This window comes from Fopius arisanus, unplaced genomic scaffold, assembly GCF_000806365.1.
Source record: "Fopius arisanus strain USDA-PBARC FA_bdor unplaced genomic scaffold, ASM80636v1 scaffold00014, whole genome shotgun sequence".
Taxonomy (NCBI): Eukaryota; Metazoa; Arthropoda; class Insecta; order Hymenoptera; family Braconidae; genus Fopius; species Fopius arisanus.
The window spans coordinates 1,549,530-1,574,295 of NW_011887753.1; the positions used below are offsets into that span (position 1 = coordinate 1,549,530).

General features: G+C 39.5%; 1 protein-coding gene across 3 annotated transcripts in view; it reads left to right on the forward strand.

Annotated features, from left to right (window-relative positions):
- Positions 1–2,407: 2,407 nt before the first annotated feature.
- Imp (IGF-II mRNA-binding protein) overlaps positions 2,408–24,766 on the forward strand; it is a 37,845-nt gene continuing 15,486 nt past the window's right edge. For 2 of the 3 annotated variants that reach the window (XM_011299557.1, XM_011299558.1), the window contains exon 1: positions 21,624–23,115. In XM_011299557.1, coding sequence (XP_011297859.1) covers positions 23,027–23,115 — 89 coding nt within the window. In that variant the 5' untranslated portion in view covers positions 21,624–23,026. Of the gene's footprint in view, positions 3,067–11,461; positions 11,526–17,621; positions 17,682–21,623; positions 23,116–24,766 lie in introns of those variants that run through there. The other variant, XM_011299556.1, reaches the window with a different exon arrangement.

The following is a 24,766-nucleotide window of genomic DNA, read 5'->3' on the forward strand; positions in this document are numbered from 1 at the left end:
TTTTGAATTAATGACTCTAGTGTTTACCGACGACAATAAAAAATCCATTTTTTCGATAAATATTTGCGTTTGAATGAAAAAAATAAAAAAGAGGAGCCTAAAAAATGGTGGGCCCCCGTAGCGACAGATGCGGTATGAAAAATATCATCCTGTCTAGAGCGAAACTCCTATTTGTATGGCCAGCTGCTTGTGCAGGTAAACTAGAATTCTCCTAAGCCCCCTGTACCGACCGCCAAACATTCGTCCAACTATTCATTTTCCCATATCACTTTAAAATATATCTCTTCAAAAATTTTGTCATAAGTTCTTTTACAAAATCGAATTCTTCACATCTATAGTGAATCACCACTTAATTGACAAAAAGAATATAATAGGAATATTTCTTTGGCAGGCTTCTATTGAATGCAGTATTGAAGTACTAGTTCGTGTGTTATCTGAGTTTCTTATCTCTTGAGGATTTCAACAATAAGCAATGAATGAACGTGTCACATAACAAAAGCAAAATCATACTGCTGTTTATGAGGTGGCAGGTTTTTCTGTTGAATGGATCCTAAGTCGATTGGCCACTCCAGGAAATGAAGGAACCACATTTGATGAGGATGGACAGACTATTGAATAACTTGGGGATAGACGCTGAATTGTTTACGTCAACCAATAGATTGAATTTCGAGAGAGGAAACATGAGTTTCAGTTTATAATTCGGAACGATGAACAGATGGTACTTTTTCCGCGCTTCGAATTTTCCCAATCCGCTTAGTGTTTTCATTTTTCCTTGAGAAGTATTTTCTAAGCAACTCTTGACTATTACACAATTATTCATAAAAATCATTGAAATAATTTCATCACTCAATATAGCAGTCACAGAAGTTTACCGTGGAAGGATTGATCCCCAGTAATTGAATAATACCGACACTGGGGTAATTGGCAAAATCCAATTCACCAGTGGAGTGTAGCATCAGTGAGATAAATCTCAAGGTTCGTAGGTTCTCAAATCAGGAGTGACACTGACGAAGGGATGAGCTCTCGGGACTTGGAAAACCAGAAATCACGGTGGATTAAACCTGCAGCTATATACAATAAAATTTTCCATATTCCATAAGGCCTCGTGTGCGAATCTACATGGACGCAGACTCACACTAATCTCTTTCTAAACAAGCCCTTCCTTCCGAGACTCGTTCCTTCATCTCTCTCTCTCTCTCTCTCTACTGGTAATTCAGTCATTCGCTCTTTCTAGTGGCTCTTCAGCAATGAGCAATCCACCTTTCCAAACATCCCGTAGATACTGCAACAACTGTGCCAAGGAGGGAGACCACTGGAACAATCGCAAAACCGAAGCAAATTATTCAATGACTCATTCACTTTCGCATCTTCTATTATCGTTATATATCAATAAAATAACAATATGTATTGAAAAAAAAAATGATTTAATTGAAAATTTAGTTAATACGAGAGATGCTGATATAGGTGCTAAATTGACCGATAAATTTGAAGTGATTATGAAAGTTAGATGGTGTACGCCTGGGAAAAGCTTTATGATAACGCGTGCGTTAGAGCAACAGAAGCAACAGGCCTCGAGCAGGCGCTGTGTGTTCTCCCATGTACTCCAAAACTTTGCAAAAGTCTGTAAAAGAAAAAAAATAAATAAAAATGCGCCAAAAAGCCCCGGATAAAAAAGAGCCTGGAAACCGGCATGCGAAAAATTCCCTCCAATAGAGAAAGAGCGTGATTTAAGGGGGTGGGGGCCGGCCACGTGGTGCACCACTGACCAATGGCGTATCTCCCTAACCTCCGCGGCATTTACAAGCGCCTGGTTATACCCCGTTGTGTGTCGTACGTGTACATGCGAAAGGAAGGAATAAAGAAATGTGCAGAAAAAAAAAGAAGAGGAAAGGAAGAAAGAAAGAAGTGAATAAAAAAAAAAAAGAACGAGTTTGCATCGCATCGCAAGAGGGTTGCCGAGGCTAGCTAGCTGACGCGAGGCCAGAAGAGCTGGAAGGATAGTCCAGGGTGTAACTGCTGCACGACACTGGGTCCTTAGCAGTTTTACGAAATCACTCAACTATTTTAAATCAATCCAACTACCGTTATAAACTCTTGTGCCTCGTCGAGGAGGCCAACGCTTGAGGACAAAGCCATTCTAAAATTCGTTTGGATTTTCCCGCGCTCTCTTGTCGACAAGTGAAAAAGTGTTTCGAAAGGAAAGCAAATAAAAGAAGGCTGAAAACAGAAAACAGAGCAAGAGAGAGAGAGAGAGAGAGACCGAGAGCGAGAGAGAGAGAGAGGTAGAAAGAGGGAACGGAAGGAAAAGAAGAAAGAAAGAGAGAGAGTGAGAGATCGAGCGAGAGAGGGAGTCACCAAGAGGATCGACGTGAGGAAGACAAATGCGCATCTGACAATTTCGTGTCAACAGTTCAGTTTGTTCAGTTCTCAGTTTAATGTCTCCATAATAGTTGAAATTTATCTCATTAATAGAAGAATAAATAGTCACAGTAATTGGGAAACTGCAGAGAAAGGAAAGAACAACAACTGGCCACGTGATTTCCCCCGGTTATCGTATCGTTTGTGTTCTGTGATAAGAACTCGTGAAGATTTTTCTCTCCTGTTTCCAAGGAGAAGAGCAATTCTTTGGGAGTCCATCGGGAATTTTAGTAGTCGTGAGTTGCGTTGTTATAAACGTGTGATTTTCTCGTCGTTGTCCGTTTATTCTCGGGAATAAATATAACGTGACGAAGGTGAAGACGGTCGAGCTGATAAGGTGACAGAGACAACGGATTAACGTCGGTTTAGTTTTTTTTTTTTTTTTGTTTATTTGGGAATCACGTGTCCGAGGTTATCCTCGGAATAAATCATTCATCATTGCGTCGACAAAGGGATCAACGGCACCCACAACAATGTCCAAACTTTATGTGGGAAATCTGCCGTCGGAGTGTAATGAAGCTGCCCTGCGAGAGCTATTTCACGAACATACTTTATCATGCACGACGATATTGGTTAAACGTGGAGGTTATGCTTTTGTTGATTGTGCTGATCAGTCGACGGCTGATCGAGCCATCGATAAGCTCAATGGTGAGTCAAATCCATTACTTTAAGCATTAAAAAAATAAATAAATAAATCGATGCTTCTTTGCTTTCTCCTAATTTATCATAATTCATTTTTATCGCTTTGCTTAATTTGATAATTCGCTTTTTGCCCAATTTTACAGATTTACAGACCAATTGACTGCTGGAAAAGCCACAACTGGTTGTGATGGACAATTGACAATCATTTTGGAAATGATGATGAAAAATTATGCTTCTTTGCCTAGCTTTTATTGCTTTTTCAGATATGTGGAGCATTCAATATAACATAGGATGGGCAATTTTTCCCAGCACGTCAACTGCTTTATTGGAATGAAATTGTTGAGCTCGTAGTGGAATTTTTGAATGAAAGAATCAATGAATGTAAGAGTTATGAGATGTCGAGAGTAAATTCAACACTCTTATTAATCGGAGAGTGGATGAAAGACTCCCGCGAGTTGACAATGTAACAGACGCGGGCGCGTAACATGTCCACCCGTCCTAACCACTTTCACACACTATCCGGCATTTAATACAATATATATTAAACGCTTGAGAAATACCAGCGTTTATTCTATGAAACGCTATTCAAACATTCCGGACAACATTGAGAACCACTTGCGTATGGCCTTGAGAACGTTTCCGCTGAAAAAATAGTGTAGCCCCCTCCTAATTCTCCATCGCCTCCATCCCTCATCGGCTAAGCAGCTGAATTTTTTGGATAAAAAATCCCTAGAAAATGTACAGCAATCGAATGTTGCCAATGGTCAAATGATTTTCCAGTTTAATTGGTACATGGATAAAAATGGGAAATTTTTGCCTCATTAATTGTGTACAGGTGAAATTAACTGAAAATTCAATTGAATTATTCAATGAAATTGGTGAATATAACAAGAACAAGAATGGAAAAGCCGGAGCCACGTGTTTTACCTAGGACGCATGTGCCAACACGGGGATTCTCAACCGGCGCTCCAATTGCCGCTAGCAAGGTCACGTACATTTTTCACTGATAAAAAATCTTTGGTAAAGATAATGCCCGGGTCTCCAGACCTGCGTACTCAAGCTTTTTTTCCCCTCTGTTTATTTTTGTGAGAATTGATTTTACCGTGAGACACAACCAACCTGGATATTCTTTCAATAATCATTGCGGGAGAATAAAAGTTCATAAACAAACTCATTTAACAACATGCTGGAGCAACACTCACTCGTTGAATTATTTCAGAGAGAAAAATTTCAATGAAACATTCGATTGAAGGTTCTTTTCACAAGTATTTCTCACGGTCAAGGTCACCGAATTATGAGTAGGCTTGTTTTTTTTATTCGTGAATCTGAATAAGAGGAAAGAATAATGGGTGACTAAAGAAGCGGGTCAAATCATACCGTACGGACTCATCACTGCGAGCTCTAATCGTTTTGTTACACTCATCACGTATCCAATAGGAGAGGGAGGAGAATTTTCAATCCAAGCAGATAGACTTTGTAAATTCGCTGGTGACTGAATTATGATGTATCTGAACGAATAAAATCACATGGAGGAGTCTACTGGATTGTTACATTGTTGACTGCATTGAGAGCGCATTTCTCAAGGAATAAATATAGTGTTATGCAATAAAAAGAAGAAAACATTGCTTCGCTTATAATTTTTCGCCTTATCCAAACCCCTACTGCTCATTATGCATGTGATGCTTTCATTGCTTCGCTATTATTTCAATATTTTAATGAATTTAACAGTAGAAATATTATTTATAATTATGATAAATATTTTCAATGAACATAATTTAAAAAATAGAGACGTGAATTTCTTCGGAACGGATGTATCAGGCTTAGCCAACATGTTCTATGTCGATATACACGTGCAGAAGAACGACGATTCGCAATACAATAGTGCGAGAGGTTGAGCTTTTGGAGCGCGATACCCCGCGAAAAAAAAAAAACAATGTGTACGAAAGTGGGGGGAACTAGTTTGGTAGGTTAGCTTTTAGTCTAAAACTTCAGTTAGGTTATTCTATTCTCCATTATGGATTATGAGTCTGCATAAGGGAGTACTGACTGAGTCTCAGGGCGCATGGGACTAGGGAACTTGTCTACTCCTTCATCATTCTTGGTACCCTCTATCTCTATCCCGTTCTTCATGCTTTACACATATCTTTGTACTTTTTTCCCTCCTTGGTGTGATTCTCCCACACACGCATCCTTGGATACATAAACCGAAGCTCCCATAACCACTCCCAGGAGTCAGACGGAACTGCAGTCGACAGGAAACTGTCGGAATTCTTCCGTTGGAGTGAGCAAAAGAGGAGGAAATTATCATTTATCGGTGGAAAATTGTCGACTATTTTCATTTCTATTCTTGTCTCTTCATCATCTCTGACGATCGATGATCATCTTTTTTCTTTTCCGGGGGTTTCACAGTAAATAGTTGAACGTGGCAGTTAAATTACCATCTTCTAACGATTTTTATCAGACACAGAGGCTTGGATGAGGTCTCTGGCGCAAGCCACATGACCGTCTATATATTTTTTTTGTTACTTTTCGTTGGTCTCTTCCTCTATCCTCCTTCTTGCATCCACGGACCACACCTGTGTGTGAAGGGCCATCGATACGGCAGTTTGCACGTGTACATGCACCACTCACACATGAATATTGGGGGGAGGGTAAAAAGAGGAAGAGAGAGGAGAAACAAGAAGGGACTCGTGAGTGTCGGCACCCGCCCTCTGCGCCGACGACTAGACGAGCAGATGCCCCTAGGAATACATTATTCGCCTTCTAAAACGGGCGGCTTTCATGTACTCACAGCGGTAGCCCCTCTACCATGGGCTTAGGAACGGGTAAAAACGTGTTTTTTTTAACTCAACAAAACATTTGGTTCTCAGAAATTAGCCTCTACAGTTTGAACGGCTAAACTAGAGTGAACTGTTTGATTGGCCCTATTTTGTCACGAGGTGGATTTACTTTATATGCATCACGACCCAGCCCTTATAATTCAACCATATTTTATGGACAGATGGTTTTTTTTTTTTTTTCGACAAAATTATTCTCATTGAAATAGAACTTTCTCGACGAAAATTGGAAATCGCTAATTTGAAGATTAGTCCGACAAAAATATCACAACTGCGGTACAATCGCACATACAGCTGATTTCAATCACACACTCCCGGAATAATGAATATTTTCAATCTGCCGGAAATATGTTCCCCTTGAAATAAATAGCAATTATCTGGTCTCGTCATTACTTTAGTTATCAAAGCTGTGCTCGCGGTGTACATACTCGGTCGATTTGTCGCGTGCCGTTGTCTCGTCCCACCTGCCCCACATGAAAAACTCGTGTCTGCCAACGAGGCACACAAAAGTTGGAAAAAAAAAAAAACCAATACATCACCTCCTGATCGAATGAAAAATCAGTTATCATTGAGAATAAAAAATGGCGTCATTAGCATCTTGGACATTCCAATTAGCTTAAAAAAGCTGAAGACATTGGCATTGAGAACCCCGGAATGGTACATAGTCCGTGCGGATATAGTCGTGAGTTGGTAAAGAGTGGCAAAGAGGAAGGAAGTGCTATCTTTAGAAACTGGTGTGAGAGGGTCAGAATCAAGTGGACGAAAAAAAAAATTCAAATAAAAAAGTATATAAGTCTTATCTTGGAATAAAACTGTTTCTTCAGGTCTCTGTATGGTATTTAGATTTCGCAGACTCCATTTGACCCACCCCTTCCAAGTCGGGATACCCTCTACCCGCACCCACGAGTCTTTTCATCTCTTCATCTTGGAGCTTCCCCTACTCCAAAACACTTGGTCTTCTCTCTTTTTTCCTGATTTTTTTCTCTTTTCCTCTCAACGAGGAGCAACCTCGGTGACACGTGTTTGGCGTAGATACGCGGCCATTGACTCTTAGCAAACAACACTTACTAGAATGACCCTGGTTGTCGAATTGAAACTACTCCACTCAGATGATCGAGATTATATTCATTTCTATTGACAAGAAATCATTATTTACAAATCGACACCTACAGTCCATGCATCACTCGTTAAAAATTCTTTACCTCTCAAGCAATTAGCTCTACATAAAAGTAAAAAAAAAAACGCAATGCTTCATGCTTAATCATCATCATACTTTCAACCTAGCCAATTTTGCCTGAACCCGATCTCCCTGGAAAATATTGAAATATTTTGTAATAACCAACCCTACGTGAGATAAAGTTGGCCTTTTTATCGCCTCACCATGCCTTCTATTCGTTTTCAATCCTTAATTTTTTCTTACTTTATCTCTCCTCTGATTTTTTTTTTCTTTCCACTCTCCACTATCTCCTCTTTTTGGTTGGTCACCCCTGTGCTACGAGTGGCTACGAGTGGCTACGACTGGCCATTCATGGGAACGACGAGTCGCGTTGTGGTCCCGGGGGCCAAAGTCACTGATTTTCTCTCACTCTGCCAATCACCTGCCAACTTCCGGGTGTAAGATCAAACTGCTCAAATATCATCTACTTGATTTTTCTTTCATTTATCAATAGCGAAAAGGGATTCAGAAAAATTAAAAGTGACGAAAATTGGAAACTACCTATCACAGACAGGTGTCAACCAACTGGTGGGAATTATTTTTTAATTTTGTTGATGGATTTCTACTTGTTTTTTTTTTCTCTTCTTTTTTCAACGAAAGCCAGCACCTGCCAAGTTGGCTCGAAACGATGCGGTGATTCAAATATTTTTTAGACAGGCCGCAAGTTACTCGTTACTGCATAAAACCGTGTGCCCACTTAATACTGGGGGATTTATAAAAGGTGCAGTTTAGTGAGTTAAACGGAAGCTAAAGCTAACTGATTTGGAACCATGAATTGCATCGAGTCAATTGGTTATTTCTCCGTGGTGCCAGGTGATGCCTAACATTGGCTATCTATAAAGTGACTTTCGTAGAATGATGAAAGAGAGAATGGAAAGGGGGATATATGAAGAGAAGAACTCGAGAAATTGCACGAAACCAAATGCTCAGACATTAATCTCCGATCAACCGACGGATATTATTTTAATTTCTTGTGTCTCTTCGCTCCTTTTTCGTGGAATAGCTGGAACCCTTTGTCCTTACCGATGGATAAAAAAAAATATAAAAATTCATAGAATTTTAAAAGAATTTAGAGATCTAATTTTAAGCCAAAGGAGATTTATTGAAAAATATTTCAGAATGAAAAAATGCTTTTTTTTAATGGAGAGGAATTTTTTTCCACGAACATGTAGAACATGCAATTTCAATTAAACAATTAGTACTCACTGAACCACTAAATTAATTCAACGATGCCGAAAAAATGCTCATAATCAGTGAAAAAAGGCAACGATATATGTCAAGAGTCGAATCAAGGCAATCCGGTTTGTTCCCGGGTGTTCGCCGGGTGTTGGAAGCGGGTGTAGACGATCGCTCGTTTGGCAAGTCCTCTCTTCTTCACAAACCCTCTTTTCCGTTCCCACTGAAAAAGAAAAAAAAAAGCCCAAAAAAAAAGGTGAAATTTATAAAGTGTCGACTCTAACGTTTCTCTCGAGTTGTTACCAGGGAAGAAAGTCAGGACCTATCTTAACGTCAATGCGTGGACATCTTATATATTCCGATCTACACTCGACAAACTACTAACCTACCATACCCACCTACATCAATCTTCCCACTATAATGAATATTTTTAATATTTATAAAATGGCTCGATTAGTGTTCGATATACTGTGCAGCGTGGAGTTGTATGCCACAAGGCCAAAAATTGAAAAAATCTCAAATCACAACCGGTAATGCTTTCCCCCATCTCTTCTTTCATTTTATTTTTTGACCCTGCGGTTGAGAAAAAGCCAACGATGATGGCTTGGTTTTAAAACTCGAGACAGGGTATTATCTCGTTAAAACGCGACCAATGAGCCAATTTTGTTTATATGTCCAAGAGAAATGGCCACTTCCATAGAGAAATTGTTTCCGCATTGTCAGCGATTTAAAATGGCGCCAGTTTAAAATAATGAAAAGTACAAGGGAAAGAAAGAGATGAGAAAAATTTTCATTGTAATTTTGAAGGATTTATGAAAGGGATTGGATATGCACAACTCTGCAAAACAAGGGCTGCAATGATTATTCAGGTATCGGCTGAGAATTCAGGATTGTCAACAATAATTTATGTACCATAGATGCAAGAATCGGCATTTGAAATCGGCCTGGAATGCTACGGGAAACAGGTTTTAGTTCACATTCGTGAATTGTGCCAGGATAAGGACAATAAAATATTTTTCCGAGCCTATAAAATTCAGACAATTCATGAGAATTCAATGACTTATTTAGAAATCATATTCTCCATTTGGTATTATACAAAAATTTGAGTTTCAAATTTGAAAAGCAATATTTTAACTGTGTGATAATGATCGCAATGAAATAGAAAAATACAACGGAAGTAGACTAAAAGAATGTCGATTATAGCGCGTTCTTTTGGTTGGTGAAAAGAGTGGTGGCGGGATAGTATGCGATGTGTACACATGCATTGGCGAAACCCACACAGATACGCATATACACTTCAACCTTCGAACCTACCTGGTAGTTTTTGGTAGTTAGGGGAGATGCAAAGGCCTTGAGCCCCCTGGGCCTTCAGTCCCCAAAAAAACGGGTGATGTCGGCACTAGTACTGACCCACTATAAAGGCACTTGCCGTCCTCCTCGTTTGCCACTGCAATCACCTACTTCTTTCTCCCTCATTTGAGCCCGCTAACCTACTCCATTTCTAAACCCGCTTTACCATCGAGATCTCACTCCTCTTTATTTCTTTTTCTCTTTCTCTCTTCCTCTCTCCATTCACCCTCGATAAATACTTCTTCCCACTTTGCTTTTCACAGGCAGCCCTATCATCCTCTCTCTTCAACATCTAAAACCACTCCAATACACCCTCAAACGACCTGGCTATTTTTAACGTGTAGTTCTTTTGGCCCTTCTCGCTCTAACTACTCTGGCAGATGAGTGTATGTTGGAGGGAATAACCATAGCAACTGCTGTTTCTGCATTTCTCTGAGACCCAACACTCCTCGTGTTACTACATCTTGTACATCTAGCTAACGGGTGTCCGAATGCGAGATCATTGGCTTTTTTTTTTTTTTGCACCGATACTTGGTGCAATGGTTGAGCCAGTAATTTATTTGGGGGTTTCCGGGTTCCATTCCAGCTCTTCCCCTGGCTTCTCTAAAGTCTCCCCAAAAATTTCAACTATAGATGGCCCAAATTTATAAATTCAAATGAAAATCTCGTTTTGGAACTATCAATCCAAGTGAACGAGCCACAATGAAGTATAATAAAAACCTGTTATTGTAAGATGGAACTAGCTCATATAGAAACACTTGCGAATATTATAATAGTCCAAGTGATGGTGGGGATTGTTGACACGGGGCCGTTTCTGAGTAGCAATCTGGTGGCCCATAACTCCTGTCTCGTCTCATTTGCCCTCCCCTTAATCTTTTCTTCAGCATTCATTGGAGATGCGTCTGTTATTTATTTATTTTTTCTGCCTGTCTTATTTATTTTGTATATGCATTCGAATCGCCAAGGATCATGACGAGATTGATCTCTGGCTGCTGCATTCTTCAGCACATATATATTTTTTATCACGCTGTAATACATTTGTCGACCCCATTTTTTTAATGGACTCCATTGTGTCTTTCTGAAAAAATTACTCTTCGAAATTCTCGTAATTTGTGTGTCGGCCTTTTATCCTGTTTTAATATTCACGATGCGGGGATGAAACAACTCATCGAAAATGAAAAAAAAAAAAACTGTCCATCACTCCTTCCTCTTTTTCCAATTTTTTTTTTGTTTTGTTTTGTTTTTTTTTTTTTCATTTTTTTTCTACTCGACAAACGAGAACTCAACACCTGGTACTGTTGTGTACAACTTGAATAGAGGAAATAGGTGGATAACAAGCTAAATCTATCTTTCTCTAGCTGAGAAGTATATAGCAACAGCAAGTAGGAAACATGAGGGCTCACTCGTTGGGCTTTAACGAAGAATCCCCAGTGACCAGATACACCGATACTTTCACATAACCTCTTGATCCCGATTAGAATATGACTGAACCTTCAGTTCCAACTGGGGCACCTAGTCGCTCCTAGGTTGCTTTTCTTCAATTGAACAAGATTAAGAGAGAAAAAAAAACTTCAACAATTCTACGAGATCTGTTGTTTAGTTAATGGCTGTCTACTGGACATACAGCCTCCAGAACCCGGAAGCATCGAGATACTTTTCCGGTTTGGTATGGATCAGGCCAGACCGGTAACGGTTTTCATGGGAAACCTATTCTCTCTAAGCTCTTCTTGACAGCATAACTTATGCCTCGTTGGAATAGAAAAAAAATGAATTATTTGATGTTGAAAAATAGCTAACTGTGATAATTTTGTTTGAATTGCAGGATATACATTCATGGGATCAGTGCTGGTAGTGGAGCCTTCAGTAGCGAGCAGCACGAAAAAGCGGTAAGTTAGAGAAATTAACACTTTTAACGAAATATCATGAAGCATCGCGTGTAACAGCGAATCATTAGCCCATATAGTCTAACCGTGAGGCATCCATAAATACGTAGAGGGTAGATATTTCAGAAGAGAAAATTAAGGTAAAGCAAAAAGAGAGATGATTCACCAGTGGAACTCAATCTTTCAATGGCCTCGACAAGGTATGACGTGTATTAGCACGTCTCGGATCAATTAACCAGCCGACTGAAGAACAAAAGATTGAGTAGAAAGCAAATGATTTGGGAGCCTCTGTGGTAACTAAAACGTTGCTACGTCGAACCCCTTCTTCTCATTTTTTTCAGACTTGGAAAAAGTTTGGCACCTGCCTACTTCTCCAGTGAACTCGTCGCTCGTGCCATACAACAGCAATCTGTTATTTTTACATTGTTCCATTCCACCTTCCATCCCCCCCGCGCTTCTTCACTTTATAGCCCATATTCTAACCCCATCATTGCCATAAAGAAACTCTAACAATTATTTAGAACTTGGTTCTCTAGAAAAAAAGAAGTCCTCAAGATGTTGCTCTTACTGCTCTTCTTTTACTACTCTGCATCATATATATTATTTTTTATTTTCAAAACTAATGTAAATGCTAATGCCGAGAAATGCCGGGAATATTAATTTCCATACGAGCTGATATGTTTCAAATGTAAAGTACAAGACGCACTGGAGGGTGCAGTAACCAGGGAGGGGAGCAATGATGGACAATGAGGAGAATAGAAGAAGACTCTTTCAAGTTGTGGAGCAAGAAAAAAAAACAAGTTTTCACATGTTTAGGGGTTGATAGGGGGGCATAGGGGCCTCACCCCTTCAAACCCAGTCAACAAATACTAGGCTTAGTTGGAGTTGATGGGCTAAGCTTCTCTTTCTAATTCTCTTGAATTTCTGTCGTTTGCACTTTGTTACACTCTTGGGAATTTATTTTGGGATGAGGTGGGACAAATACGCGAGTGTGAGAACCAACTCAGTTGTGTCAATCACACGAAGTAGAATTCAATGGATTCCAATTCAATGCTGTGCGTGCTATGGTTTTATATTTGTAATAAAAAAAATGCAGGTATCCATTTGGTATAGGGTTGTTGAATATTCATTGATATAGCCTACAAGTTTTAGAGTTGCCAGAATAGAATTTCTCTCAATTTCTAGGAGATAGGGTAAATCAAGATTTCATTGATGAAAAGAAAAATGGCTTTCGACCATTAGATAGCACAATTTTTTATTTTTCCTGAGGAATTGGTATATCTAGAGGATGTGGAAGTGGAATTTTGAGATTGTAAGATGTGAAACGCGTGCCCATATGTTTGACGCGCGACCGCAAAAGCCTCGGAGGCACTCACCGAATGCAGAAGCCCTGCACTTTGCGCTCGGGCCCCTCAGCTACACAATGCAGGCACGTGCATACCGCCGTCATTATATTCTCCTTCCTCTCCCTCTTTTTCTACATGTATAATGCATCTTTCCACTTAAATCCCGAGTTTTTTTTTCCTTTTTCATTTACTCTTACCTTTACTTTAGAAGCGGAGGTTATTTTTCCATCAATTTCATTGGGTGTACGGATTATCCGGCGAATTGGGTCCGCCAATTTGCCACCTCCTTCAATTTTTCAGGTGACAAATAGCATTTTTCATTTGGTGCAAGTTGATTATCTGATCAACTGCTTATTCACAATATTTTTAATTTTAATCACATGAAAATTGTTGGAGGGATAAATTAGTGATAGCGCATTGAAACGGAAGTTTCATTGACTTTATAATGGCACCCCTCCATTTGGTGAATTCTTAACTATTTCGTGGGACAATTTTCTGAACAATTGTTTTCGTCAAAATTGTCAACCGCAGTCATCTTTCTTCTCCCCAATTATACCTTTCTATCCGCCTTATGTCACGATTTCCATCGTTAATTCTTAACAAAACCACAAGTGCACCGAGTTTTTCCCTAAAACAACATATGTTGTAGCGTAATATGCACTTCATGTACGACAATCAACCGCAAACCCGACGGATATTCGTTTTTGTATTCGTTGCACTTCTACCCCAAATTACCATAACAAGAACATGGGTATTACTTAGCTCATACACATGAGACAAATCAGGTATAGCTAAAAAAGAGTTACCCTTATTCCAAGGGGAGGGAATCGGTGCACTGTACACTTACAGCCGGTCTTACCCCCTTCTCCGTCAATGATCATCCGGTGGGGTTTCCCCGAGCATAAAGATGCACTTTGCAATGCAAGTACTCACACTTTGTGCTCCACTTTTCACTTGTATTATTCACGGGCGTTGTTGGCACGTGACAGACAAAAAAATCTTCATGTCTTTCACTTGCCCTGTTGGTAATTTAAATTCAATTAATTTACCAAAAAATTCATAAATTGACAATAGGATTTTAATAATAAGCTGGCTCTTAAGGTTGGTCAATTTGTTGAGTCTCATCATGCAAAGCCGATGAAAAAATGAAAAAAAAAAAAAAAAAATTCACAGCCCTCCCACTTGCACGTTCGTGCGGCCTGCAGTGTAAGTGAGCGGCGCGTGCCAACCTCGTCGTGTCCTCTCCTCTTTTTTCCTCCTTTTCTTTCTTTATCTCCCTTTTTCAAACCCCCAAGTGCAGTTTTAACCTCCTCTCCCGCCTCTCTCCTAACGCTCAACGCCTTCAATGCGCGCCATCCTTTAGTAAAAAAAAAAGTAAAACATCAATTATCATTCTCATAAAACATTCGCAAATGCATTTGGAAACGGGAATTTTATCAACGTCCCGCTCATGCGGCGCTAGTTTAGAGATAAAAGAGAGAACATTTCTCTTTTCAACCCCCATTCGTGGTCGTACCTCGCCGTTATATGTCGGTGCATCTTCCGCACACTTGTTGCATCTCCATTTCAACTTCGAACACCCCAAAGTTATTCCAACTCTTTCAATTTCAAGCTCAAAAGACCTGTAGAACATTTTCCTCCTCGTTTAACTAACAATCACCCCAATATTTTTACTCAAATCTCCCTATCGTCGACGTTTTATCTTGATCCTCATTACCGCATTCTCTTTCTCATCATTGAAATTAAAAACATTCTAACAATATTTGAATACAGCATCTCGCTCAATTGAAAAAATCTCCATCCCCATCTCCATCCCCATCTCCATCCCCGTCTCCGTCTTCGTTCCTATCCCCGTAGAATAATTAAAATCAAGCAAAACAACTTGCAGGACACGAGCCCACCTAATCAGATCGAGATCTCCAGGACACACATTTCGTGTTCCTCCACTTGCATGTCCTTTCTCCGCCATCGGCGAGAGAGCTGCAAGAAAATATTTCCAAATCATTTGAATCACTAAAGCTATATAAAGGCAACAAGAATGAAGGACGACTTCATAGTGGGATTAGTATGTTCCCTAGACACCTCTTCGTTTGTACAAACCTGTGATACATTCACTGGTGTGTTGACGCGTGAGGAAAGGACAGCAAAAAAAAAAAAACTGGACTCTACACAAAAAGCTCCCATTTCCGTTTCATTTCTACAATCCATTCTTCTCACACTTTTGCAACAGTCGTTACGGTGACGATTCGAAACAATGGACAATCTTGTTTTTATCATACGACGATAGTGCTCTTAAATAGCGTACACCAAGAAAAACTACTTTGCAACTCCCGTAATCCATAAGTGAAGTTTCTATTAAACAATATATCTTTGAAAAACTACACGATCATAAGAGAAAAATTACTGAGGAAATATTATTTCTCATCTTTTATTTTCCCGTGGGGAAAAAAAAATTATTTTTAATTGATTGAAAAAAAAAGAGGGTATTTTACTAACGCATGCGGTTCACTCGTTCTGTTTTGATCCTTGAGTTTTGTGTTTGCTTAAAGTATCACTTAGCGTCGAGCAATCGAGATTAGGTGGGCTTGGTGCAGGATGCAGCTGTACAGAGTACAAGTTACAAAATATCGAAACCATCATCGTAATATAAGAGGTAGAGAGGCAAAATTAAATAACAATATTCGTTCATTATCCTGGCTTCCGCTTACTCCGGCTGTATAAAAGACGATAAGTATTACATTTAGCCACTCTAAAAGTAGTACTCTGTTTTTGGGTTAGACAGGGTTAGAGTTTGGCTACTTCAAAAGTGATTGCTTGTTGTTATTTTTTTTAGGAAATTTTGGGGATTTAGAGGGGGTTAATTTCGAGGATACCGGTGGTAATAATAGGGGTTTCGGTGTAGTGTACCATCGGGATCTTTATAGTGCGATGTAGTTTATGGAGTTTTAGGGGAGCGGGTAGTTTGGAACGTGCCAATGCGTTATTATCGTTGGGTATAACTTGAGAGTAATGGGGAATGGGAATTTTGGCAAGTGGTAAGAACGATGTCGCTATTCAACTTTGATCAATTTCTTCGGCCATTAGACCATCAGGTCTGATGTATTACATCAACCCATCAGCAGGAATAATTTTTCCCAAGCATGTACTTTTCTCTGGATTGCTTGAGAAATGTGTGTTTTTGATTGGCATGAAAATTCAATGGGGAAGTTGCTTTTTTTTTTTTAATTATCCAAGACACCAACAGGAGACGAAATTATAACGTAAGGTAAGACGCATGCAGGTGAGGGATAGGTGACGCTTAATTATCCCGAAATTGAAGCACGCTGACGTGCAATAATTATTGTTATCCCATCTTTATCCAGAGTATAACTCTCTCAACGTATTTTTTTTTTCTACTCCTCAACGATCATCTCCAGCGGTTCCGCTCTGACACGAGGATACACAGAGGCTTCTCGCCTCTTCTATACTGTGATCGTAAACTTTTAGAGTCAGAGAAGATAATAAAAAAGGGAGTTGAGAGAAAGCCGGGATGGGTTGGATTTTTCAGGTGCAATCGCCACTGACACCTGCCCCTCTTTAACCTCAGTAGTCGTCTAAAATTATACTATTTTAAACCCATGATTTCATGTGCCCTTGGTGCACCTGGTCGACGAACCTCTAACGATTCACTCGAATCTTTGTGCGTAATGAGGAGATAAACTTCAATTATGCTTTGATAATGAAGATGGGAGGATTATCTTGGCAATACCAATGAGGATATATTTTTTAAATTGGATAACTCCATTGTGATGCCGACCACTATGAGATTTCAAATTTCATAAACATTTTCTCCTCCCTATGGAATGAAGAATGAAGTTAAACAATTCTTTACACCTTATAAGCTGGTCAGAGCCGAAAATAAAAAAACAAAGCAATCGAAGCAATTCTAATTTGGCCATTTCATTACCTCGAAAGCTGCGCATAGGACTCACCGTCAGTCCACTTGGATTAATTGATCGTAAATTAGCGAGATGATTTGAACGGGTAGCCAACGGTTACACCGAATACCAAACCACTGTTTTTTACATAAATAACATGGAGAGTAATAGCTATGGCATACTATTTATCCTTTATCTTCATCGAATTCCCTTCCTCTATTAAAATTTCGTTGAAATTTGGGGAGGGGAGGGGAATAGGATGTAACCGAGCAACCGATGAGAATGATATTTTAACGGCGATTCCCCTTAATTGGCGTGACCATCATGCGAATGAAAAATAAAATTGCATTAAGGTTTTTTCAAGAGCGAGAATGCTCGTCTCTCAATACAGCTCATCATGGCACCTGGCCCACAGAACAACTTAAAAATTGATGGTTATCTTCGAACCTTTGGGATATTAATTTTTTTTTTTACACATTTATCACTTTTGTTTGAACCGAATTACCGATTAACATGCACTACAACGGAATACTCCAATTAACAATGCCTCTCGATACCTCTTCACTCTCTTTGCTCCATACCCTGCACCAGAAAAATCCATTTGATCCATTTGCGTGACAACGTTCTACTCAGGGACATATTCACGATTTATTTTCACTAATTGCACGCGATTTTTATTGCAATTTCATGATAAATATATATATAAGTCGAAGCCGATTTAATTACGGGGCTAGGCTAGGATGGATGGAAGGGTAGTTATTCTGATGATGTTCTGATAAAGATCCGTGTCCTAATTCCTGATTATCCTACAACAATCTACGTTTTCCTGTTTCCAGAAATACCGGCAACGCCCTTCCAGACTCCCCGGTTGTTGGACACCTCACCAATGGATGGAGGTGAGTTCTCTTTTTCTTCCTTCTAACAATGAAGTAATGTTCATTCATCCTCATCCCTTGTCAATTACCTAGTCATCATGATGCTCATCAATTATCTCTTGGAGAGGGTGCTCTGGAAACTCTGGCAACTCTCATATAATGATTTTCAATTGGCAATTGAAATTAGAGTAATGGCGAATATTAAATGCCCCGAATAATTAAATCCGGTTCCCTCGGCTGGATATGGAACCTATGATAAATTCTGTTGTGAGCATTAGCCACTGTCAACTGTCTACGGAATGTCAGAGAAGTTTTCATGCCGAAAACGAATAAGAAAACGGGCTTTTCGGGTTTACGAAATACGTCAAGAGAAAGTTAAGCCTCGAAGGGTGCGTTGGTCTCTCTGCTATTGATTCGCATAAGAGGGGTTGGGGCCTGTAGGGCTTTCCGCCCACTCGCATTCTCCCGCTCATTCTTCTTTCTCGTTCTCTCGAGTTGCCGTTATATTAGTGCGGGCTGTGCGAGGGATAAGCATTTTCGTGTCCCAGCCCTAGCTCGAGCCCCAGCTTCAGCCTTAGCCCCAAACCGAGGAACGCGCTCCTCGCTTTATCTCTCATCCCCCTGCAACAACACCCCCAGGGCCACTCTTCCCTCCTATTTCTCCTTCTTCAGCATCATCATTCTTCCCTTGGCATCACCAATTTTCTCTTTTTTTTTTTTTACTTCATGTCGCACTCGTACTTTCTCCTGTCCTTCCATTTCAAAAATTTCATTTTTATCACACCGGTTTTATTGTATTAGACATTAAAAAAAAATCAATTTCCAAATACTGTTCGATTAGTAAAAATCACAATGGCATAAGGACTAAGGATAATAGAACAATCCAGCGAGAAAGAAAAGAAAGGAATAGCACACACAATTTCGGAAAGCATTTGAAATTTTTGGGACTTATTTAAACTTTTTATTTCATTTCTTCTCTGCCACGCACCATTCACCATCGTATTTACGGGCCGTGCAACTATTAATTAACGTTAAAACGCTTTTGAAGAGGGGCCTATAGTCCCCTGAACCTACCCCAAACGTCATTATCCTGGGGGAAAAAGAGTGGGTTGAGACAAAGACTAGTCAGGTTGTGCTCTCCAAAAATACTCCATATGCTTCGCCGACAGTGAGTGACCTTGGTGCATATTCCATGGCTCAACTAAAAACATATAGCGCAGACTGACCATATTTCGGTCATGGAATGCTCTTTTTCCATTACAACATGGCGAGATATTGTGGACATATTGAACTGAAAATAATGGCATTCATGGATTTTCTCAAATATTATAATTTCTTCCTTTCCAATAGTGAAATTGGTGGAAATTTTTTAAAGGATTATAATTTGATACGAGACCTACTGCGCACTCCGTGCGCCGAATTTGAATTTGGCGGTTCCAGTTGACCAATGAGGAATGAGTCCTACGCGTTTCGAGATATTTCGACTCGGGCCAACTTCATTTTTGTGTTTCTACTTTCATAATAAGGATAATAAGGAATAAACATGAATAGTGTACCCTTTTGAAAAGAAATACCATTGAAACTGGTGGTTCTCCTCGCGACCATGCTTGCGTTTTTTTTTTCTTCGATTTCTATATAATTTGATGATCGACATGTTAACGCGGTGTGCGTACTCTTGACCTTGGAGGGCTACAGTAATCGATACGACTAGGTGTAGTCACCCAATTTTAATCTGTGTGTGTGTTTGTAAGTCGAATATTTTCGATACCAATCTCCAATGAATTTTTAACACTCGTTATTGGCCGCTAAGTGTAAGATAACACCCAGAAAAATATAATACACGCTATTTATGAGATAGTATTTTGAGGATGAGAGGAAGCAAGCGTGCAGTTGATTATTCGTGGAGGATGACCAATCGATTATTCAATCAACTGAGCGTAAATTTTGGCTCGAGAAACACCTTTCTGCATCTATTCTGCACCTCAGAGAACACTTTGATAGGTAAAAAGTGGCAAGAGAGTCTTTGAGAGGTCATTTTATTTCTGCCTTTCTTCGAAAAATTTTTCAAGGCTTTATTTTTAATGAAAAACTCATATCTTCACACATGGTTTAGGATTTTATTGAAGTGAAAATAAACTTGTCAAATATTACAATAAATAAATTCGAAATTTGCGAGCCAAGTCCAAAAGCCGAAAAACAGGTCAATCATTAACAACTTGATTTTCCTATCTATCCATCTCTCTTTCTGAATCTGACGAGGTAATCACGGAGCCAATTCTTAGACCATACCGAACAAGGTCATATTCATCAGGCCAATAATTCATTTTGCCTGCACATAAATTAAATAAATGCCGCTCTCTTTCATCACCCACCTAAACTTGGCTTTGGCCGAATTACATAAAATACAAAAAAAAACAGTGAAAGATATTCAGGCGAAAAATGACAACCTACATTTCATTCCAAATATTACTTATTCATCCCCCTGTACACTATGAATGCTTTGATTAGAAAAGTGACTTTTTTTTGTACATTTTTATTTTTCCAAGAATAATTGCAAATTTTATTGTCATGAAAGTAGAAATATTTATATTTAATAAATGAAGTTGTACGTATAATTAGACTGAGGGAATGAGGATAACGATGGTGTTCGGGTGATTTTAAGTGCTTTAGAGGGTGGGCACCTTCACAACCCCCATTTCCAGTTTCGGCTATCCAAGTACTCAAAAACCACTTGTCCAAACGCGTTCGCCTCCACTCCAAACTGACTTACACCATAAAAATAAAGCTTATCCCTGGAAGTTTTGGGATTCGCCGCTTCCTTTCAGACTCCTCAGCACTTTTAACAATCATTGAGAGTTCAAGAATATGCCTAATATGGTGATGTGTAGCCATAAATCCATTGGTAACCGGAAGACCACAGGTGTCGCCATTCAGATTTCGGAGTACAATTCACATTAATGTTTGATTGATTTTCATTAATTCTCGTGCAGCAAAAGAAATATTATCTTTTTGGTCGCGAGAGAAGACAGCTCATTAAAAGAGAATTATCGGGGCGAGTATGACGAAATGATGAGAAATAATGGATTGGTAAAAATGGTTACGTTATTGTGGTTAGCTGATTGCTCCTCGTTCCTGGCTGGCTTATTTGAATTTCATTGGCAAATCAGGTTTTGCTTTGGAAATTTATGTCCCGCCGGAAGAGTATTCTCCTACCGTGAGAATTCAACTACGCACCTTTAGTTATCGGCTTATAAGTAGCAACGGTAATCATTCTAATTCAACATTGGACAAAGAATAAACTAGAGTTTGCCAGAATGTTTATAGAATATTTATAGTTTTTGTGGGAAAATAATGAAAAAATTGAATGAAGAATGGCCCGACAAGGGCCCCCCACCTGAAAATCGGAAAAAGACGGCTGATCGGTCGACACTCCACGTGGGTAAACGCGCAGAGAGGGAGAATTGGCCTTGATGGTTGGGTAAAAAAAGGGGAAAAATAAAGGTGGAGTTGGAAGGGGAGTACCTTACGTATCGGAATCAGACGTACCGCCAGATGCCACCACCTGCACGCATTTTCCAATTGGAGCGCATGCGTGCGCATACACGCATGCACGCACGCACGCACGCATCGGGGAAAAAAAAAAAAAAAAATCTATGGTGACGGTTTGTTTGACACATGCTTTGGCGCGAGAGGAGAACAACAAGGGCAACAAGCGCCACAAGGGCAACAAGGGCAGTAAGGGTAACAAGGGGCGCCAGTCTCTTCCAGGGTGGGGTTTTCCCCCGTTTTTCGTTCATCTCCCTCTCCAGGGAAAAAGAAGGAAAAGTGGGGGCTAGACCGGGTGGTTATGGATGTTGGTGGGGGTACAACTGGGCGCGGCCTAGCCCCATGCCGGCTCTTAATGCCACTATGCTGCGCACCACCATTATAAAAATAATATCAGTGTACCCGCGCTTTCTCGCACAGGATATACCGGCAATATTAAACCACAGCACTGCTGCTGTTTTCACACGGCTGTGCCACCACCAACAAGCGACCATTTTTTTTTTATTTTCGGTTAAATCATCCCCATTTCGGCATAATTTTTATTTTCAATGAAAATTTATAAATTCCCTCACTTTATCGGCCCCAATTGAAAATTTTCACTCAAAAAACAGTAATCCACCTCCTCCATCAATTGATGGGCAAAAGAGAAAGAAGAAAAAGAAAGATAATAAAAAGGAGAATTTGACGTTTAGTTGGAGCTGGAAAATTGTCAAATTGTTTTACACTCTCCGCCGACGCCGCTCGAAACCGCCGACGCCCCGACAGTGAACACGCACGCGTGAATGTAGGTGACGCGCGTATACCCAAAATCTAGGAAAAGACCGATTTTTTCTGGCTCGAGTATTTTTTTTCACCACACACCCAACCCCCCATTTATATACCACCCGTTATATGCCACATCAGTATCACACGGAATTAAGTACGCGTCGTGTGGGCGGCTTTCGCAGCCACCAAACGCTCATTTCGCTTTCGCTTTCGCTTTCAGTCTCGGACATTCTTTCAAAATTCAACCAACCAAATTTTCAACTGATCAACTGCTGTGTTTATAATTTTCATTTCGTTTATTTGAGTACAACCCAGTGCCAAACATTAAAATAGTGAAGTTAAATGATCACTGCCAATCTGTGAAAAGAGAAGAGTTATTAAGGGGAAAAGGAAAAAAAGGAAAAGTTTGAGGAGGGGCGAAGAAGAAGAAGAAGAAGAAGTAGAAGAAGTAGAAGAAGTAGAAGAAGAAGAGGAGGAGGAAGAAAGTGGGAGTAAGGAAAGACTAGACATTGTAGTAATAACTGACGCCGGTTGGTAAAGGCTAAAGCTGGTTGAACCCGCGTAAGGAGTGTGTTGCCCCAGTGAGGAGTGTGTTGTTGTACCCGTGACAAACCCATCCCCCCTGTTATTATTATCTTTTATTTTTTATCCCAGTTTGCTTTATTATATTTATTAACCTATACACAGAGTTTTTATGGTAATTTAATTAATGAATTCAATGATATAATAAGTTTTCCTTTCGGCTGTTTCCGTCAAAGAAAAATTAAGTGTTAACGGACGAATATTGGAGGAAGGATTTAAAGTGTGTGCCAGTGTTTGAGTCTACCTCAGTCGTTGAGCATTATTGCTGAGCGACAGAAATATTTGAGCTCCTTTGATATTTATTAAGGATATTACGGTTTAAGCAACAGAGATTTATATATAGATATTATATATAGAGGGGAGATATTATTTATCGTGAAGAAAGTGTGAAAGGCCAGTGATTTTTTCATTTCGCACGTTGGAGAACACTTGTTCGCTGAGTATCATTGATTTTTGAGATTTTGTGGTGAAAAATGTCGTTGGATAAATTCGCTGAGGGTGGCATGCTCCAAAAGGAGATGGAACGACTGGATATTGAGGATAAAAATGGAGACGCTGCAAGGTAAATTTCATTGTTTAGAGGATTTTCTTATTGTTGGTTCGTTTCAATTGCTTCGAAATAGTGATATTTTCTTTGGCGATTTTCGGAGCAATTGAGGTTTAATTTTAAAATGCCATGAAATATAAGATTAATTCAATGAGGAATAGACTGTTTGGTGAGGGTTTTGGCAGACGTGTTGATGTTATTCAGTGGGAATTATAATGGAATGTACGACTATTGGTATCCAATAGCAATAAACGATTATATAAAATAGAAGAAGAAATTGAGGGAAATTTAGAAAATAAAATAGAATTAATGATTGTTGAAGTCAAGAGTGGTGACTCATTGGTAAGGTGACTGTGGCCGTCAAAAAGCGACAAAAAACAGCGAAAAACCGCGTGTATTGCCGTATGCTCGTCTGAAATAGTCTCCCATGTCCCCATGTGTGCCGGCAAAATATATAATCATGGAAAATATAGACCATATATATATTATGATGAAGGCTTTTTCTCAAAGAACCCAAAAGGATACACATCCTTTTCGAGCATTTATTACCATCGGAAGGGGGGACTCGAATTTTCGTAGCAAAAAATTCCATGACAAAGATGAATTTTTTAATTTCCCTCCTACTGATTTTATAACAGCTTCAATTATATAATGCATTATTTTTTATCCCTACGACACTCCTACAATTCGACTATTTTTATTCAGCTTATTATCTGCTCCGGAATATGAAATTCCATTTTTTTGTACTATTCCGGAAGAGTGTTTAAGATGTTCATATGTGTTGAAAGAAGAAAGAATGTGAAGCTAGGAAATATTTTAGCGACTATGCGGCGGAGAAGTGGTGACGATTTCGTTGGGCCTAGGCAGGCACCTAGAACTTTCCACTCCACCAATGTCAGTCAATGTAAGCCACTTTCGGTGATTGTATTGGTGATAGCGCGTGCGTCCCTTTTCCGGATGTGCGTACTTTTCTAAAAACATAGTGCCCCAAAAAAATTTTTCATTTACCTCAATATTTTTTAATGCCACGAAATATCTCAAATTAATCAAAATACCTCATCATCAAAATTCTCACGCAATTCTTCAATATCTCCGAATCGTATAATGTCAAATTCCGATTTAAAAAATGTTGGGGAGACTCTTGTTCCATCCGGAAAAAGAATCTTCGCTCCAATATTTTAAATATCTTTTAGTTGATGACGCAAACCCAATGGCGTTATCTCCGAAAATTAGCGGTGATTTCTTGCCAATAGAATGAACTCAGTGAGTCGCTCTCACTCTTGTTTTTTCTTATTTTTTTTTTCAGCCAGTTAGATCTTCTCATATATAATGAACCATTCGTTTTTCTCATTCGAACGTATTGGTGTGTTTGTAAAGTGAGGTGGTATGTGGTTAGAACCTATGGAACGCACGTTACGAATTCGAATGTGGATGAAATTCTCAGAAGCGCCTCCAACCCATCGGCTCCACTGGCATTAATGGTGTTACCACTTGTGGACTCCAATATTCGAGGTCGTCTCTCGCTTCTTCTTTACTTTTCTCAAAAAATTTCTGATAGTCAACAATAAAGTACAAAAAGTCTTATTGTATTAAAACCAAAGTGTTCCGTTACATAATATTCTTCATCGAGCGAATGAGAATGACACGAGGCATGATAGACTTTTGC